Source organism: Tursiops truncatus, chromosome 15 (assembly GCF_011762595.2).
Source record: "Tursiops truncatus isolate mTurTru1 chromosome 15, mTurTru1.mat.Y, whole genome shotgun sequence".
Classification (NCBI taxonomy): domain Eukaryota; kingdom Metazoa; phylum Chordata; class Mammalia; order Artiodactyla; family Delphinidae; genus Tursiops; species Tursiops truncatus.
The window spans coordinates 28,200,479-28,221,606 of NC_047048.1; the positions used below are offsets into that span (position 1 = coordinate 28,200,479).

Here is a 21,128-nt window from a genome sequence, read left to right on the forward strand (position 1 = left end):
CACAACTGCTTGGAAATGAGGCTTGAAACCCACTCAATGCCCTTCTCAAGGGGACATCTGTGAAGGATGGGGCGGGTCCTCCAGGGGTCTCCAGGAAGTCAGGACGCAGGAGCTCCTTTGTCCCTACCACTGATCACTATCATTTGCTGGGGAAAATGATTGGCCTCACCGTTCCCAGATACAAAGCCGGAGGAAGTCTGTGTAGATAGAAGGGCGGAAATGACTTCTTCATTGATCATCTGACACTATGACCTGACCACAAAGTCAAACGTCAGCTTTCTTCTTACCTGTTTCACTGCATCCAGCAGTCGCTCCAGCAGAAATTGTCTTTTCATGTCATTGTTCTGTGATCCTAAAATGCAATGAGGCTTAATTAGTTTTGTTTGACATTCGCTTTCTGTTAAGACCCTCTGACATGTAGTGTACGGCTGTGCCCAAGTAGCATCAGCCTTCTCTTTAGTAAAATCAATAACAAGACCAGGTATCAATAATCTACATCATTACAATGAAGTTGGACCACTTTCCTGTTACTGCAACTCAGGAAAGCAGCTAAACTGTGTTCCCCAAATTTGGATGATGTTACTGGAATTGTCTAACTCAGGGTTTCTCGACCTTGGTGTCACTGACATTTGGACCAGATAATTCTCTGTGGCTGCCCTGTGAATTGTTAAGATGTCTGTCAGCATCTCTGGCCTCTACCCACTAGACACCATTAGCGTGTGCACACACAGACACAGACACACACACACACCCTAGCTGTGGCAACAAAAATGTCTCCAGATACTGCCAAATGTCCTCTGGGGAACACAATTGCCCCCAGTTGAGAACCAATAGTCTAACTTAAAATGTAAGTTTCCTAGTACTGCAGGCACTGCTTGTTGGCTGACCTCACCATCATCTCCAATATTATTTTTCCATGAAAAACCTAATTACTCCTGTTCTCAGCCTCTCTTGTAAGGCTGCCCGTAAGAAGTTCTAGCTAATGACACGTAAGCAGAGAGCACTGGGAGGGATCTGGGGAAATTATGCCATCCTTATAAAAGAACAGATGTTAAGGGCTTCGTTCCTTCTTCCATCCTTCATGCCTTAATCATAAACACATCGGGTGGAGCCAGAGCAGCATCTTGCTACCTTGAGGCAACAAGCCTGCAGCGAAGGCCAAGAGAATCACAGAGACACCAGCCCCGATGTCATTTTGCTGCTGAACCAATACTAGAAATCTCATACTTCTCACACAACAAACAGTTCCGTTTGTTCAAGCATTGTACGTTGATTGGGCTGTTACTTACAGCCAAAAGCATTCTCAACTGATACACATGGCATACACCAAACTCCCATTTAAGAGGGTGTGGGGCAAGGACACTTCAAAGCCCCAGGCAGACCACTGTCAGAACCACATATGATGCTCCACAAGAGATCCAGTGACTCCAATCAACAGAGCCACAGCTACATATTGTGATGCACCAGACACAGAACACAACTGTTTCAAAGGAGACCCAAATTTAGAGTTTGTACAAGGGCAGATGCTCCACACTGCAGGCCTTGAATTGCCACTGAGCTGCTTCTCTCTTGGGCAACTCAGCCTGGGCTTCACCAGGGAGTACCAGCAGGGCATCACCTTAGAGATGGTCAGTGATTCATGTAAGTCACGCCAGGGCCACCCGGTTGCTAACAATTGTAACCGTGTGGTGAGCACTTCCTGCATGCCAGGCACAAAACTGAGTCCTCTGAATGCATTGTGCCCCGTAATTTTCACGACCACCCTACCAGCCAGGTAGTAGGATCCCTGAGTCGCAGATGGGGAAACTGAAGCTCAGAGAAGACAAGCAATTACATGCATTGACCCACTCGGTAATTATTTAACTTCTACTGTGTGCCAGGCAATGTTCTACGTGCTGGGGACACAGGAGTTAAATGGTATAAAAGAACCATCTTCTCATGGAGCGAAAATTCTCTTAGGAAGAAACAAATAGCTCCTAAGTCAACTAATAAAGATGATGTTAGAGAGTCATACTAGAAAGAAAAACAAAATGGGGTGATGGGACAGGGAGGAAGCAAGAGGGCCACGTCAGCCAGGGCAGTCAGGGAAGGCCTCTCTGCACACGTAGTATCTGAGCTGAGCCCTTTGTAACAAGAAGGAGCAGCCATGGAAAGATATGGAAGACCAGCATTCCAGGCAGAGCAAACGGCCAGGGAAGAGAGGAAAGAACAGTTTGGCTTCTGGTCTTCCAGGACCCAAAGGAAGCCTCTTATGACTTGAGCAAAAAGCAGAAAAGGGGAAAAAGAAAAGAAAAGGGGAGGCAAAGACAGACAGGCAGGGGCCAGTAACAAAGGTCTTGTAGACCATGATAATGGGTTTAGGTTTTGTTCTGTATTTGAATACTAATAGTTGGAACCGTTGGACATCCCTGGTGGTACAGTGGTTATGAATCCACCTGCCCATGCAGGGGACACCGGTTCAAGCCCTGGTCCGGGAAGATCCCACACTGCGGAGCAACTAAGCCCGTGTGCCACAACTACTGAGCCTGCGCTCTAGATCTGTAAGCCACAACTACTGAGCCCGCATGCTGCAACTACTGAAGCCTGCGAGCCTAGAGCCCGTGCTCTGCAACAAGAGAAGCCACCGCAATGAGAAGCCAACGCACCGCAATGAAGCGTAGCCCCCGCTCACCGCAACTAGAGAAAGCCTGCGCACAGCAATGAAGACCCAATGCCGCCAAAAATTAGTTAATTAATTAATTTTTTAAAAAAACACATCAAAAAAAATAGGTGGAATGGTGACCCCGACTGGAGATCGTGCCCCTCAAGCGTTGTTAGGACTACCACACGGGCTCCTGCCTCACCCCAGGCCCGGAGATCAAACCAGTCAGTCGACTCTCCATGGACACACAGTAATACAGCTGACTTCCCAAGCTCTGCCACTGCTATTTTTTCTGGAAGAGGTCTTGAGAAAGGATAGCTCACGCATCCTTCCCACCAGACCAGAGGCCATCTTGAAGCGTCATTCAGGATGGCTAGAGACCCCACCGACCCTAGGCCCTCAAACATTGCTCTTGACACCTGTGTCTATCAAAACACCCTGCTCTTCGTTTAGCAGAAGGTCTAGTTTCAGCTCTTCTCTAACACCAGAATTGGGAAGTCAGGCTTGCTTTCCTCCTTTTTCCAAGTACTGCACCCAACAACTCTACTTGCCCTTGGGCAACGCCAACTGGAAACTCGACAAGGTTTTCCCCCCTGAAGTGCTTTTGCTATTCTTTCTGATCATAAAAGTAATTCATGTGATAGAACTATCATATAACCCAGCATTTCTGGGTATATACACAAAAGAATTGAAAACAGGGTCTTGAAGAGATATTTGTATGCTTATGTTCACAGCAGCATTATTCTCAGTAGCTAAAATGTGGAAGCAACCCAAGTGTACACCGACAGATGAATGGATAAGCAAAATATGTATGCATATACATACAATAGATATGATTCAGCCTTAAAAAGGAAGGAAACTCTGCAATATGCTACAACACAGATGAGCCTTAAGGACCTTATGCTAAGTGAAACACACCAGACACAAAGAGATAAATACCACATGATTCCACTTACATGAGGTACTAAGAGCAATCAAAATCATAGAGAGAGAAAGTAGAATGGTGGCTGTCAGGGGGAGGGGAGGGGAGAGAATGGCGGTTAGGGTTTCATAGCTACACATCTGCAGTTTAACAAGATGAAAAGAGTCATGGGGACGGATGGTGGGGATGCTGCACAGCAATGTGAAGGTATTTAATACCACCAAACTGTACACTTAAAAATGGTTAAGATGGCAAACTTTATGTTACGTGTATTTTACCACAATTTAAAAAAAAAGAGTAATTCATGTGAAAAAATACAATAATAACAAGTCAGGGGGAAATAAACAAAGAAAATAAAAATCTCCATCATCTCACTACTGGTAATTGTTAGCGCAGTGATTCTCACGCTTTCACAGGCACACGCATCTCCAAGCAGGTTCTAATTCAGAAGGGCTGGGCGGGGCCTGGGATTCGGTATCTCTCACAAGGTCCCAGATGATGCTGCTGCTGCTGCTGGTGCCTGACCCACCGTGAAGAGCAAGGATACAGCAGCTACCCCTAGTGACATGCATGATGATCCCAGATCTCTGTGATGGAACTGTTCCACTGCTTTTTCTAGAAAGGTCAGCAGCCTCCTCTGCCTCACCCTGCAAAGCCTCTCCACCGTGGGAAGAAAGCCTGTTCTCTAGAGAGAAACAGCCTGAGGTGGTGCAGGTCTCGGTCCACCACACACCCACCCTCGCTGACGCGATCTCTCCCCAGACAAGAAGTGCACTTGGGGCTTCCCTGGTGGCGCAGCGGTTAAGAATCCGCCTGCCAATGCAGGGGACACGGGTTCGAGCCCTGGTCCGGGAAGATCCCACACGCTGCAGAGCAGCTAGGCCCGGGCGCTGCAACTACTGAGCCTGCTCTCTAGGGCCCGCAAGCCACAGCTACTGAGCCCACATGCACCACAACACTTAAGCCTGCACGCCTAGAGCCCGTGCTCCACAACAAGAGAAGCCACCGCAGTGAGAAGCCCGTCGACACAACTAGAGAAAGCCCGCATGCAGCAACGAAGACCCAACGCAGCCAAAAATAAATAAATAAAATAAATAAAATTTAAAAAAAAAAGAAATATTCCAATGAATGAAACATACGAAATGTCAGTAATAAGCAAGACACATTCCTTTGGGGAAACTGTTAAAAAAAAAAAAAAAGAAGTGCACTTGAAAAAGACAGTCCTGACCCCTGAAAAGGCACCTGTGGCCATCCCAGGCCTGAACAGGGATGAAGAGAAGCGGGTCTCGTAGGGCAGAGGGAGTACGGGTGGCCTTGGGAGCATTCACCGACGGCAGGGGTGCCCAGGAGGCCCATGGCCCTGAGGAACAGTGGAAGGAGTGCTAGTGGGAAGTCACAAGGCATCAGGAGTTCTCATCCCGGCCGGGCTGCTTGCTGGACACGTGACACGGACAGTCACTTCCCTTCTCGGGGCACTGGTTTCTGCATGAGATCACACCCTCCTAGCTCTGCAGTCTGCGAGTGTGGGGTGTCTGTGGAGACAGGCAGGCAGAGCAATCGATGCTAGCGGGCTCTTTCCTACCTTCTCCCAGGGACCAAGAGGAGAATACAGGACCCCTCCCAGGGCAAGAAGAATCTTCCAGCCTCAATGGCTGCAACCACTCAAGAGGAGTAGGGAGCCAGTGCCCACCTACTGAGCCTCAACTGTGGGCTAAGCCATTAACTGACTGGCATCTAATCCTTGACAAAGAAGGAAAGGTGGCTCCACTCAACAGAGCACTGGGGCTGAGAGGAAAAGACCTTCACCCATGGAAGTGCTTAAGGAAGGATTCAATTTCAAGTCCACTGGCTCAGCCATCTGTGAAATCCTGCTCACCCTCAACCCCTGTAACAAACCTGCAGTGACAGCCCCACTGCCAGTTCAGGAATGATTTCTCTATGAAACCCCAGCCTTTCTGCTTCCTCCCTTCTGTCAGGATAGCCCTGAGTCAACACTATCAACCAGATGAGCCAGAATAGGCTTCTTTTTTTTTTTTTTAATTGGAGTATAGTTGATTTACAATATTGTGTTAGTTTCAGGTATACAGCAAAGTGATTCACAGAACAGGCTCCATCAAAATGAAAATAGAGCACCATCAAAATGAAAACAGAAAGGCACCCCGGGGAATACACCCAGGGTCCACAAACCTGTCAGAGAAATGCAGTGATCTCCTGAGGCTCTAACTTAGAAATCACCTGCGTTTGAAAGTCAGTCACCTGGTTCAGGTGCATCGCTGTTGTCTTTCATGTTTAGAATCCTTAAGATCCTACACTATTTTTTCCCACAAATCTCTAGCCTTCAGTGACCTCCTGGGGAGAGAGAGCGGGGATTCAGAGTAGGACAGGGCAGGTTTGAATCCTACATCATCAGCTATGTGACCAAGGACAAGCTACTTAACCCCTCTGCACCTCCTACAGCTTTTTTTTTTTTTTTTTGCTGCATTGGGTATTTGTTGCTGTGCGTGGGCTTTCTCTAGTTGTGGCGCGCAGGCTTCTCATTGCGGCGGCTTCTCTTGTTGCGGAGCATGGGCTCCCGGCACATGGGCTTCAGTAGTTGTGGCTCGTGGGCCCTAGAGTGCAGGCTCAGTAGTTGTGGCGCACAGTGTGGGTTCAAACCCATGTCCCCTGCATTGGCAGATGGGTTCTTAACCACTGCACCACCAGGGAAGTCCCCTCCTACAGCTATTAATGAGTGAATGGATACCATGCACCTAGAACAGTGCCTGGTATACACCAAACACTTTATACATATTAACTCTTATTGCTGTTGCTGTGGGCAATCCTATACCTCTGGCTCTAACAAGTCCTTTCATCAGGCTTCCTTCTCTCCAGAGCACAGGCAAAGCAATCCAATCCTGGCCTCTGTGTTCACTGCCCTGTGGGAGTATAAAGGTGAAAAAGCTTCTCTGCTGTGTGGGGAGGGGAAAACCAGCAAGATGCCCCCAAGGCACTCTACATATATCCCTTCTCCAATCCCTGTCACAACCCAGGAGGTCAAGGTAATCATGGTGCCCATCCACAGAGGGAGTTAGGTCACTTGGGCAAGGCTGCACACACACACACAACGGTATTTCCCTGCCTCTCTATGCAGTGGCACAGGGAAAGTCATTTCTCTGCTCGAAGGCCAATCCTTGCAGTGCATTCAGCGGGCATAATGGAGAAAAGAAAAAGATGGTAAGGTTCTTTGGGTGCCCACTGCAGGCCAGGAATTCTGCCCGAGGTCAGGCAGCAAAGCAGTGCTGAGACCCTGATCTGCCTCACCTCTTCCACAGCACACTGCTGGCCTTCTGGGGGCCAGGGAAGCCTGACTGAAAAAGCGGGAACTTGAACTGCGCTTAAAAAAACAGGAAGAACTAGAATACAGAGTAGGTAAACCCATAAAGATAGAACGCTACTACTTAATAGGTACAGGGTGTCCTCTGGGGGTGACGAGAGTGCTTTGTAACTAGATAGACATGGTGGTTGCACATTACAAAGGTACTAAGTTGCCACTGAACTGTTCACTTTTAAATGGTTAATTGTTTTTATAACTGTTAAATTTCTAACTTAACAGTTGTTCATTGTTCTAATTGTATTAAAAGCATACATGGTTTCACATTATCTGAAATTCACCTCCATAAGAAAATACTGTATGGAAAGGACTGCAACAGGTAGATTAGAGCACATTCTAAGCCAAAGAAGCCACCACAGCAGAGTCCCCTAGGGGTGGGACAAGACTTCAGGTAGTGCCCAGACCCCCACTGAAACACAGGGAAGAAAAGCCAAGCTCACTTCTCTCTCATGTTTCTGATTACACTGACGGGAGTGTCTGTTTGAGGCTAGTAAGTCCTTAACTTCTGCATCACTCAGGCACCTAACAGGAAACAGCAGGCACTCTCAAATAAGGAGACTTCAAGGAGGTTTACTTAAAAGGGCCTTACAGAGAAGTGGTGGCGAGAAGCGATTCTCAACCAGGATTTCATGTCCCCGCCCCCACAAAAAAAGGGCATTTGGCAATGTCTAGAGACATTTTTGGCACAACTAGGGGGCTGCTCCTGGCATCTACTACAGTGTACAGGACAGCCCCACGTGACAATCATCCAGCCCGAATGTCAACAGTGCCACAATTGGGAAATTCTGCCCTAACTTAAGTTTGATTGTCCCATTTCACAGATGATGAAACTGAGGCTCCGAGAAGTTAAAAAACTTAAACCTCTACTTGTGCTCTGAACCCCATCTCCTCTCACCTGCTCAAGGACATACTCCAGCAACGGTCCCTCTTTTTCCCACATCGTCAATTCTTTCTTATCATCTATGCAATCCCTACAGCATACGGGGATGTCATAATACCTCCCCCAAGTTTAATAAAAGCCGTGCCTTGCTCCCACGTGCCGCTCCAGCCTCCAGTTCATTTCTCTGCTGCCCTGTCCAGCACAGCTCTTCCTTCACGAGAGCAGCCAGGCCCTCTGTGAGGGCCACCCCTTCCACAATGGCTGTTCCCAGCTCTGGCCAAAGGCCCTTTTGTTCCCATCTCCTCCTGCACCAAATTATCTACACAGGGGCCATAACATCTGGAACACAACAAATGACTTACTGACATTATATAACAAACACATGATACAGTCAATGATATTATATGATTTGTTCAATGCACCCTGCAAAACTGCAATTAACGTGGCATTTCTATGGAGCCCTGTAAGCATGTGGAGCATTGTCTCAGATGATTTGTGTTTCTGGTTCCCCTCCTCACAGAAGGAACTCGACAACTGTTGGATCAAGACTCCGGGGTTCGGTTCTGTAGTCCCTCAAGCGGCTGCTTTAAATGGAGAGGACCAGAATGCCCTCGTGCATGCAATGCATATTGCATGAGTGAAGCACTAGTTTTGTCTGCATTAGCACATGAACAGATAAAATGGACAATCATTCACCCCCAAAGTCAGGGCACTGGGTCCCAGCATTGTGGGGTAAAGTGGCACAGCTGGAGGAGGACAAAAGGACAGACTTTCCTTCACCACACAATGGAAAGAGGCAGACTCTGCTTGGAGGCAGATGGGCTCGGGCCACCCAAGTGGACTTGTGATGCATAAAAACAAAGACTGGGTCAACAGTGGACTCATAAATGGGCAAAGAATTCCCTCTAGAGCAGAGGTCGGCAAATATTTTCTGTAAAGAGCAAAATGGTAAATACTTTTGGCTTTTCAAGCCAGATGGTCCCTGTCACAGCTACTCAATCAGAGTGCAAAAGCAGCCAGAGACAACAGCAAGAATGGGCGTGGCTGGGTTCCAATAAAGCTTTATTTACAAAACAGGTGGCCAGCCCAGTTTCCCAATCCTTGCTGCAGAAAATAAAAAGAATAACTGCAGTGTGCAAATACTTTGAAGAGAAAGTGTATCTTCCCTCATGGTTGGAGAAATGGAAATTATAAGCTTACCAAATCAACCACCACATGTTACCACTGTATGACTACTAAGTTCACCAAGAAACATTTAAACTGAAATTCCTCATTGCTGGCAAAGCTCCGGGGAAACACAACGGTCAGAATGGCCATCATCAAAAAGTCTACAAATAACAAATGCTGGAGAGGGTGTGAAGAAAAAGGAACCCTCTTGCACTGTCAGTGGGAATGTAAATTGATACAGCCACTATGGAGAACAGTATGGAGGGTCCCTAGAAAACTAAAAATGGAGTTGCCATATGATCCAGCAAGCCCACTCCTAGGCACATATTTGGAGAAAACTCTAATCCGAAAAGATACATGCACCCCATGTTCACAGTAGCACTATTTACAATAGCCAAGACATGCAAGCAGCCTAAATGTCCATCGACAGATGAGTGAATAAAGAAGATGTGGCACATACACACAATGGAATACAACTCAGCCATAAAGAAGAATGAAATATTGGCATTTGCAGCAACATGGATAAATTTAGAGATTATCATACTAAGTGAAATAAATCAGACAGAGAAAGACAAATATATGTTATCACTTATATGTGGAATCTAAAAACAAAATTATACAAATGAACTTATTTACAAAACAGAACCAGAGCAAGTTGTTGAACTTCTCCGACTCTTAATTCCCTCATCAGAAAATGGAAGTGAAAGTGAGTGCTGCTTTTATACAACAGGGATGAGTAGTTGGGATGGAGGCTACATGGCCCACAAAGCAGAAAATATTTACTATCTGGCCCTTTACAGAAAACGCTTGCCAACTCCATCCTAGAACATCATAAACGGAATTTACTTTCTTTTCCTACAATGAGAGAAAGGTTAAATAACTGCAGCATGTCAATTTAGTGGAACGTTACGTAGCATTTTTAAATAATTGTGAAGAGAAGGAACATGGGTAAATGCTATAATAAGTGAAAACGCTAATTCAAATGTAGACTCAATGCAATTAGGTAAAATGCATATGCTTTCAACATAGAAGTGGAATACCTAAAAATCTGAATATTTAATATGTTAGAAAGGTATAGTTATAGGTATATTGTTTTCACAATAGTCTTTAATGTCATTTGGGGGGTTTGCTTTTTTTTTTTTTTAAGGTGGAGGAGGAAAGAGCAGATTCCAAACTATGCAGTCACAGGCAAGGAGAAACGGGGTGCCAGTGGGCAAGTTTCCCCCGTCGTGGGAAGCCGGGGAGCACAGGCCTCTGAGGGCTTCTGGATGGGTGAGCAGAAGTCAGGGCTGGGAAAGGGTCCTCACTCCCCCTGGAGGCCTCAGGCTGCTCCTCCCACAGCCTTTCCCACCTCAGCAAAAGGCATCCTCACCTGTCCAGCTGCTCAGGAGTCACCCTCGCCTCCCTCGGGTCTCTGCTGAGACATCACCTTCCCTGCAAGGTCTTCCTTGACCACCTCCCCCACCAAATGACAAGAGCCCTCCCTCCCCCTTCAGTTCATCCTCCATCCAGACAACAAGTGAGACAGACGCCACCCTCCCCCTTCAGTTCATCCTCCATCCAGACAACAAGTGGGACAGACGCCACCCTTGGGCTCTGGACTGGGCATATGATCCAGGCATAGGCAGCCAGAGCCACGGTGATGGGTTGGTTCCAGGATGGCCGCGAGGCCAGCCAGACCACTATGAGTCAGCCCCAGGACTTCTGCCGGAGCAACTGGAAAAGGCCTGCCCACTTGGGTGTTGCTACATTGTAGGATGTGACCCAAGAGCTGCTAGTGGCCGTCTTGCCTCCATGGAGGAGAGGCTGCCTGAGGGTGAAGCCAACAGAGAGGAAAGTATTGAGAGTTGCGAGCCGGACAGAAAGGTGGTCCTGATGACTCTCTAAGCACCAGCTGAGGCTGAAGCCAGGCTATCCCTAGACCTTTCCAGCACAAGATGCTTTAAACTCCTATTGTGCTGGAATCAGCTTCCACCACATGTAATTGAAAAAAGAGTCCTGGGGAATTCCCTGGCGATCCAGTCGTTAGGACTCGGTGCTTTCACTGCTGGGGCCCGGGTTTGATCCCTGGTCGGGAAACTAAGGTCCCACAGGCTGCGTGGCACGGCCGGGTGTGTGGGAGGAAGAGTCCTGGTTAACGTACCCATTACTCTAACATTTTAGGTACATTCTTTCAATTCCCTTCAACAAACACTGACAGTACAGCCCTCTGCTAAGAAGATGCACCCAACTGTCATCCAACAAATGACTGCTGAATGTTGAACCCTGAATTTCTGGCCAGGCTCTGCTGCTACCAGTGCCTCACTCTCACTGGCAGCATTTTTTGTGTTGGGTCTTCGTTGCTTCGCGCGCGAGGGTTTTCTCTAGTTGCGGCAAGCAGGGGCTACTCTTCACTGCAGTGCGCAGGCTTCTCAATGCAGTGGCTTCTCTTGTTGCGGAGCATGGGCTCTAGGCACGCGGGCTTCAGTAGCTGTGGCATGCAGGCTCAGTAGCTGTGGTGCACGGGCTTAGTTGCTCCGCGGCATGTGGGATCTTCCCGGACCAGGGATCAAACCCGTGTCCCCTGTATTGGCAGGCGGGTTCTTAACGACTGTGCCACCAGGGAAGCCCTCACTGGTAGCGTTTTAAACAGGTGCTATTGCTTTGGCGGAAAGAGCAATCAAGAACCATCAACACTTTCATGTTAACACTACTTCAGGGAAATCATCCCAAAGACATCATCAAAAGGAAGAAAAACTACCTTGAACAAAAATGTTCACTGCATCATTATGTATAATAGGAACAAAAAGGAAAAAAAGGGGGGGGATAAGTTTCCACAAGTAAAGTCAGTAATTTAAAAGTTATGCCATATGTGTAATGATGGATTACTGATGGATTATGAAGTCCATAAAAGTGACCAATATGAAGACCATGTAGCAATATGATAAAGTTTTATCCAGAAATGTTAAGGGTAAAAGCAAAATGTGAATTTACATGATGGTGATAAAATTACTTCAGCCTATGTCAACATTTCTCCAGCTTTTTCTCATTCTCCGTCAGGATGCTTTTTAGACATTTTTTCCTTAATCACCCCCGCCATGAAATTTTAATACCACAGATATATCATACATCATGCATATCTGTGCTTCAGACACAAGAATAGATGTTTCTCCCCCACAGGGGTGATATCACCCCGTTGAGAGTGCATGGCCTGTGTGCAGGCAAGACGGTAGCAGGACAGGAGGTGCTTTATCCGGGATTATGTTCACATTGCCAGAATTTAGAGAATTTAGTTCCAAAATTCAAGACCTCTGAGCATCTGACTTCCTGTTGGTCACCCGGGCAGAGCCATGCAACCGGGAAGTGGGAGAGTGGAGATCCGTGGGACTGAGTCCACTGCCACTGGCTCACAAGAGAGGCGGGCAGTCAAATGTTTGCTGACAGTGGAACAGTTTCTTCTTACAATCTGCCGTAACAGATCAGCCCAGTGCCTTCATTGGGGGAGAAAATGGTGATATCATCACTTTTTCTGCTTTGAATGACCACAGCTATTCTTTTTTCCGTTCACTCATTTCAGCTGATTCTTTTTTAACCATTTTCTAAATTGAAGGATAGTTAATTTACGGCGTTGTGTTTCAGGTGTACAGCAAAGTGATTTGGCATATATATATATATATATATATATATATATATATATATTCCTTTTCAGATTCTTTTCCATTATAGGTTATTATAAGATATTGAATATACTTCTCTGTGCTATGCAGTAGGTCCTTGTTGTTTACCTGTTTTATATATATTAGTGTATATGTTATTCCCAAACTCCTAATTTATCTCCCCCTCCACCATCAGCTGATCCTTTACTCCAAATACAAGCCACTGCTGGAGATGACGCAGTCAATGCCAAAGAAAAAATCATGACCTTCAACATTCCAGAAGAATAAGAAAAAAGCTGCCAAAATGAACCTAAACATCAGACAAGACACAGCAGTAAATTACCCACTAAGCCCCCAACTCTGGTGTTTCAGGCCCTTACAGCTTGTCTGCTTCACTCATTATTTGACCTCTCTGGGTCTGGCTTTCCCCAGGCCTTGAAATGGGGGTTTCAGGGTCTTTCTAACTTAAGAAGGATTCGTGACAGAGTAATTATTGATGGAAATGAGCATCAAGTAGCTTCAACTGTAAAGTCTTACCAAAGACAGTGCCTGAGAATCATAATGACTTTCTGACTCTACAAGTCCTATTTTCCCCAGTAAGAGCAAAAGCATTATCTGAAAATCAGAATTCCTTAGCTAGTAGAGGCTGATCATCAAGTATTCCCACCTACTAGATTCTTTAAAGAGAAACAAGTAAATCATCACACTATCACACTGACACAACCACCGCATCCGGCAGGTATCCATCCTCCTAGCAATTTGTTTACTTCTACACACATACGTGAATCCATAAACATTGTTTTATGTGCATGTTTTGATGTGCATCAAGGTATATATTTTAAATATAATTCTGTACCTTGCTTATTTTTAGAGAACATTAATGTTGAGATATAGCCACAGTGATGTGTATAAATCTAATTTATTCCTTTTAACGTCTTTGAGGTTTTCCATCATGTGACCATACCGCATATATTTGTCCACTCCCCTATTAACGGTCATCTTAGTTGTTCCTGGCCCCATGATGCCCATTTATCTTGTGCATGCATTACCTAACCATTCCACTTCCTGGTTATTTGCACTTAATGTATTTGGCCTTGTACCCATCTTACCTCTGCCTCCACTCTAATATTTTCAGCTGCAAGACACAACAGACTCTAACTGCCAATTTATAGGCTACGCGAGAAACTGAGAAACATGTCAAAGTACACCAAAAGGATTCCATCAGCAAAATCCCACAAAGAAACCTAACAGGATAAACTGTTTCCTTCAAAAAAAAATGTCAAGGGGGCAAAAAAAACGAGGGAGATGAAAGGGGAACCCATAGTTTAAAAAAAGACTTTGTGCTTCAAAGGATACCATCAAGAAAGTGAAAAACAACCCACAGAACAGGAGAAAATTTTTTGTAAAGATATCTGATAAGGGACTTGTAGCCAGAAATTATATAGCATTCTTACAGCTCAACAATAAAAACAACCCAATTTAAAAAAAAAATGGACAAAGAAACTGAACAGACATTTCTCCAGATAAAATATACAGATGGCCAACAAGCACATGAAAAAATGCTCAATATTATTACTCATTAGGGAAATGCAAATCAAAGCCACAAAGAGATACCACTTTACACTCACTAGAATGGTTACTATCAAAAAGACTATTGGTGAGGACGGGAAGAAACCAGAACCTTTTTACAGTACTGTAAATGATGCAGGAATGCAAAATGATGCAGCTGCTTTGGAAAACAGTCTGACAGTTCTTCAAACACACTCAGCAATTCTGCTCTTAGATATCTATCCAAGAGAAATGAAAACATATTATCCACACAAAAACTTGTACATGAATGTTCACAGCAGCATTATTCATGATAGCCAAAAAGTGGAAGCAAGTCAATGTCTGTCAAATGATGAATGGATAAACAAAATGCGGAATGTCCATACAACAGAATATTATTCAGTCACAAAAAGGAATGAAGTACAGATATGTTACAACATGATGAATCTTAAAAACATGATACTTAGTGAAAAGAGACACAAAAGGTCACATATTGTATGATTTGATTTATATGAAATATCCGGAATAGGCAAATCCATAGAGAGAGAAAGTAGATTAGTAGTTGCCTGGGGCTGAAGGAACAGAAAATGAAGAACAGCTATTAATGGGTATGAAGTTTCTTTTTTTGGAGTAATGAAAATGTTCTAAAATTTATTATGGTGATGTTTGTACAATTCTGTAAATATGTTAAACATTAAAAAAAAAACCTTAAAAAGAGAGAAAGAGACCTAAAAAAATTAAAAGACAAACCAATTTGCATTGTTTAAACCATATTTAGACCCTGACTTTTAAAAATACACTATAGGGAATTCCCTGGCAGTCCAGTTGTTAGGACTCAGCGCTTTCACTGCCAGGGCCTGGGTCCAATCCCTGGTCGGGGAACTAAGATCCTGCAAGCCACGCAGCGTGGCCAAAAAAAAAAATACACTATAAAATAAAATTATAAGGCAATCATGGAAATTTAACATTGAATATCTGATATTAATGAATTACTGCTCATTTCCTATACGTATAATGGAATTGAGTTATGCTTTTTTAAAAAGGAGTCCCTATATCTCAGAGAGAAATATTTTTTAAAAACTTTACAGATGAAATGATATAGGACTTCCCTGGTGGCACAGTGGTTAAGAATCCACCTGCCAATGGAGGGGACATGGGTTCAATCCCTGGTCTGGGGAGATTCCACATGCTGCAGAGCAACTAAGCCCATGCACCACAAGTACTGAGCCTGAGCTCTAGGGCCCGCAAGCCACAACTACTGAGCCCGTGCGCCACAACTACTGAAGCCCCTGTGCCCTAGAACCCGTGCACCACAACTACTGACCCCACGCACAACTACTGAAGTCTGCGTGCTGCAACTACTGAGCCCATGTGCTGCAACTACTGAAGCCTGAGGGCCTAGAGCCCATGCTCCACAAGAGAAGCCACCGCAACGAGAAGCCCGCAAACCGCAACGAAAAGTAGCCCCCGCTCACCGCAACTAAAGCCCGCTCACCGCAACTACAGCCCGCGCACAGCAACGAAGACCCAACGCAGCCAAAAAAAAAAGAAGAAGAAATGATAGGATTTTCTGGGTGTCTAGGATTTGCTTCAAAATAAACTGGGGAGAGAGGTAGGAAGTAGACAGGTATATGGGTGAAGTGTCATGAGTTGGTAATTGTTCATTAAACTATTCTCTCCACTTTTCTTTTTTGCTTGAAATTCTCTTTAAAAAAAAAAAGCAAAAGAGAGTAAATATTTCCATGCCACATTATTTTATGTGCCAATTATTAATCCCATAGATGGAAAATACCTTGGACTTCCCCTTCCAATCCTCAGCAACCACTTTTTCTCCCTCAATTACAATCTTTCCAAAAGAAGTCTTTCATCCTTCATGGTTTTTCCTAAAAGAGCCATGTGTTGGTTTCCTTCTGTAATTTGTTTAACCTTAGACCTAATGAGTTTTTTAACTGAATTTTAAAACTTCCTTAGTTTTGATATTAAGTTGCTCCTTAAAGTATACATTGGTCCGTCTCCCTTGGCTTGTCAATTTCACTTGCTCCCAGTGAAGACAGTAGAGAGAATGGTCCAGAACTGTGAGCTCAAGGCAGACTCCATGGTCACATTAAAAAGAAGAGTTTCTCAGGGCGTTCTTACCCCAGCCCTTGTCCGAGAGCTGGGCCAGAAAACAACCCCACCTGAACCCCACAGGGGTCCTTACAGAAACAACAATAGCAGCTCTCAAGTTCCTGACTACATACCATGTAAGGAGCACAGTACCAATCGCTTTACGTGAGTAACGTTAGTCATTGCAACAAGCCTAGGATACAGGTACTATTATTTATCCTCATTTTGCTGAGACTTCAGAACGGCAGAGCAACTTGCTCTAAATCACACAGGTTTATGTGGAAGAGCAAGTATTTGAACCCAAACTGTCTGCCCCCAAGGTCTGCACTTATTCCAGGCTGTATTACCTCCTGGGTGGAAACGAGTTCATTGCATCTTTGTTGTGGTATCACTAATGTTCAAGGACCAGAAACTCTAGTGCGGCCAAAAATCATCTGACAACAGAAGCTGGACCATCTCCCAGGAAAACCCCCCTCCCCAGCTCCCGCATCAGGACCATCAATTTCACAAATCTTGCTCATGAATAGCAAAACAAAAGGCACCTAAGTTATGGAAAGTGATCCACAGAGTTAACTTAGAAGTTAAAGATGAAGAGAGACACATGGCCTTCACCTTGCCCTGCCTCAACCTCCAGAAATGCCTGAGTCCAAGGCCAGGGCCAGCTGGGCTGGTTGCAAGGATTCTGTAGAGGCTATTCCATGGTGAGGGGAAAACAGGCAGAAGGAGGGTAGGCGGGTCTTCCTAAGTAAATCCAGATCCCAGTCAGGGCAGCTGCGAGGCTTCCCTGAGTCACTCCCATCTCTACATACTACACCCAGGAATGACTTAGCACCAAAACACCAACGGACCTCATGAGTGGAAAGGGCTGAGAACACGCATCCAAGTCTAGGGACTAAACTTCAGAAACACTGAAGGCAAGCTGTCCACACATAACTCAAGCCTCCCACCAAAACCACCCCACTCCCCAGTGGGAGGGACAGGGTCAGACTGGGAAGGGCAGAGGTCCCCAAATGAGCTCAGCATTGGACAAGAGGGGAAGGGCTGCCGGGCAGGACTAGGGAGACCTCAAATGAGCTAAGAAAAGAAATGGAAGGAGCTGGAGTATGAAAAAATAACCAAAATACAAGAAGCAGAACCAGAGAGGGAAAATGAGGAGAACCAAGCGTCCTCTGAAACCGAGAGCTAGCGGGGGACACAAGGCTCAGGGGGCAGCAAACTAAGAATGAGACACTCTTTGCCTGTGTGTAGATCGGAGTGACTGGGACCAGGGGCCTGGGTAGTGGGAATGACTGGGGAGCAGGGGGATCAGTAACTGGAACTGGGACTCAGGGAGTCTAGGAGTTAGGAGGGACTGAGACACAGGAGGTCTGAGAACTGGGGGTCGGTAACTGGACTGGGGGGTCGGAGGATTGGGAGGGACTGGGGGATCTGGGGGACAGGTGTCCAGGAGCTGGTTGTAAGTGATGGACAGGAGTCAAGGGACTAGGAGTGCCTGGACCGGGGACGCCAGAAAAGTGCAGGTGACCAGAAGCCAGGAACTGGGCGTACATGGGGGTCAGGAAACTGGGAGCGATGGGACGGGGTCCGCGAGCGAGCGGGACGCGGGGACTCGGGGGCCGGAGTGTGCAGCCGGTGCGGCGGGAGCCGGGGCGGCTTGGGCGGGTGACAGCGGCCAGGCCTCCACTCACCGCTCATGGTGCCGCTCCCCGGGCCGGTGCCTGCCGTGCCGCCGCCACTGCCGCCACTGCCGCCACTGCCGCTGCCGCCCTCCAGACAGGCCAGGAGACGGCGCGCCCCGCCCTGCCTGCCGCCCCGCCCCGGAAGTACAGCCCAGCCGGCGCGGCCCCGCCCCCGACCCGGAACGTAAACACCCGTGCCGGGCGGCAGAGTTGGGGCGATGCTACGCGAGCCGAGGCTGCTGGGCGCCCGAGCCAGACCGGAGACCCCCGCAGCGACGCCTCGCGATCCGCAAGGCGGGGACCGGACGGGACGCCTCCCCGCCATCCTGGGCTCACACCTCTGTCGGGGAGCCAGACGGGACGGTGGCCACGAGAAATGAGACAACGCGGTTCCAGAGAGCGCTAGAAGCGGAACGGGGAAATTTTAAAAGAGGAATGAGCCAAAGCGTGGGGACAGGGGAAGTGGGCAGTCCCGGGGGGCCACTCTCTGGAGACGACTTTAGAGACCAGAGACCTGGATGGTAAGAGGGAGACGGCCCGGGAAGATCGACGGGAAGGGTGTTCCAGAAGGAGGGGTTGACTGGAGTGAAAGGGTGAGCGAGAAAAGGGTGTGAGAGAGGAGACTGAAGAGGTAGGTGGAGGGCCCTGCAGACCATGGTGAATGGGTTGGACTTCCTGCCTAACTCTAAGGAGATAAGGGAATGCGAAATCTTTATAGAATTTAAGTAGGGGAGTGATGCAATGTGAATTTTAAGGTGATTCCTCTTCCTGGGTTGAGAATGAATTGTAGTGGGGCAGGGTGGAGAAGGGTCAGCTGGTTAGGCGGCCACCGCAATTGTCTGGCAAGAGATACTAGTGCCTGGGGCTAGGGTGGTGGCAGTGGTGTGAACGTAGATTGGTCGTGTTTGAAAGAAGGTCAGGTTACTGCCCCGTTTTACAGATAAGGGAAAGGGGACTCAGAAAGGTTAAAGGAGTGTTTTCCCAACTTGTTTTGCCCACAACCCAGAGTAAAAGAAAATGCATTTTACACCACAACCCAGTACACAAATACATACATTTAAGAAGCTGTTTAACAAAACAATTCTGTAGGTAATGTATTCTCTTCGCCTTTTCTTTTTTTCAATGCTGACTGAGACGATTGATCCACTCCTCTAAGTCTTGATCCACAAAACACTGAATTGAGGCCCCCACGGGGAAATGGAGCCAGAATTCCAGCCGAGTTCTGCGTGACCCACATCCCCATGGTCTTCCTACTACATTGCCTCTCAACACATACTCTCTGGCCCCTGGAAATTTACCTTTTGGATTCAGCAGAAATCAAGAGATCTTTGGAGAAGGATGCTCTGCAGCATTATTTATAATAGAGAAAAAATGAAAAGCACCAAAGCCAGGTTACAGAAGAATAGCTAAGCAAATCATGGCCCACCTCACAAAGAATCTCGTAGTTTAAAGTGCTAATTATAAAGGTTATGGAAATGCGAGGAAAGGCCAGTGATAATAGAATAAGTTTAAAAAAGCCCCATGCAGGGAACTTCCCCGTGGTCCAGTGGTTAAGCCTACATGCTTCCACTACAGAGAGCATGGGTTTGATCCCTGGTCAGGGAACTGGTAAGATCCCACATGCCACACGGTTTGGCAAAAAAAAAAAAAAAAAAAAACACAAAGCCCCATGCAAAATGGTCTGTACACCATGATTACATGTGTCAAAGTCAAAATACAGCCATGTGCAGGGACTATGATAGAATGTAAAAATGAAAATACTTGTGTGTTTGGTTGGGGGGTTGTTTTCCCCATTTTCAACATTGTACTTTGTAGTTTTTGCTAATTTGTTATTCTAGTTAAAGAGTCAGTGTGTCTGAATCCCTCCTCTCCCCCGCAGAAAGCCTAGTTTAGGTCTGTCTGCCTCTGTAACTTTTGGTGAGACATCACATACTTGCTTCATGGAATTGTCATGAGGATACGTGTTATACCTTCTCCTAGCGCCCTGTACCCTTTCTTCATGGCACTTGAGATGGGATAGGTTATTGAACTTGTAGAGGGTGCTTTACATTTTCCACCACCAGCCACCCTCCTTTAAGTATTGTAATTCCTTCCTCCTGAGATTTAGCCTGGTACTGGAGGACCAAGAATCAAAAGCCTAAGGTCAGCAGCTCTTCTGGGCTTTTGAAAAAAATCTAAACTCATTGAGGGGGGTGAGGGGAGAAGGAAGAAGGCTTGTGAGAAACTAGGAGGAATATTCCCAGGCCATATAACAGAAAAGGAGTGTGTGCCTGCCCTCAAAGAGACTAGACCTCAAAGCACTAATAAAAACCATGATGGCAACGTAACTAACACAAAGTACTTAATATGAACCAGAAACTTTTCATGGGAATAAATAAATAATAAATGTATGTGTGTGTATATTTTCATTTAATCCTTAAAACAACGTTATAAATAGATACCATAATTATCCCCATTTTACAGATGGGGAAACTGAGGCCTAGAGTGGTTAAGTAACTCTCACAGTTACCCAATGTCTATAACTTCCTAGTAATAGAGTCTGGAGTCAAACTCAAAGAGCCAGTGCCTTCACCACTATACTGCGTTGTCTCCTATGGCCCTCAAAGGCCTGGAATGGAGCCATAATGGGCCCTGAGTGGGTAAAAAGTTCCCACCAAGTTTCCCCATACCCCAAACCTGACACAAAAGCCACAAAGCCCCAAGACCTTGAGGGTCTCTGCTGTGGTGCCAGTGGGCATCTTAACAATGATCAAAGTCAACAGATTACCAGAGGGCACTGCCTATTGCACAGCCCTTTCCATAGCAGCTCAGGACCTTTGCACAACCCAAGGAAGACCACCCTCTCCCAATAATGACTAAGATTGTAGCCCAAAGAGATGAGGAAACTCAGAAATGGAATTAAATTGATGTGAAGAGAAAAAAGGGAATAGATCAGAATGTCTGGGTTTAAATCTGGCCCTGCCATTTACCGGCTATGTGATCTTGCTCTGATTCTGTTTCTGTCATCATCTGTAACAGGCAGATAATAATGATCCACCTACCTTGTGGTTTGTTGTATATATTAAATGAGTTAGTACAGGTAAAACACTTGGAACGACCCCTAGCACATTAGTAAGGGTAAATAAGTGCTAGCTATCCTTATTACCTGCGTGTAGATGCAAGAACGATACCTAGTACCCA

At 46.2% G+C, this 21,128-nt stretch overlaps 1 protein-coding gene across 4 annotated transcripts in view; it reads right to left on the minus strand.

The window, feature by feature from the left end:
- Window positions 1-18,061, minus strand: part of SNX29 (sorting nexin 29) — a 550,741-nt gene extending 532,680 nt beyond the window's left edge. For 2 of the 4 annotated variants that reach the window (XM_073792298.1, XM_073792296.1), the window contains exon 1: window positions 288-310. Coding sequence is in view for 1 of the 4 variants with exons in the window: in XM_019928689.3 (XP_019784248.1) it covers window positions 288-352; window positions 17,958-17,964 (72 nt within the window). In the remaining 3 variants the exon portion in view is untranslated. Of the gene's footprint in view, window positions 1-287; window positions 353-17,957 lie in introns of those variants that run through there. The other 2 variants (XM_019928689.3, XM_073792297.1) reach the window with 2 other exon arrangements.
- Between the last annotated feature and the right edge of the window lie 3,067 nt (window positions 18,062-21,128).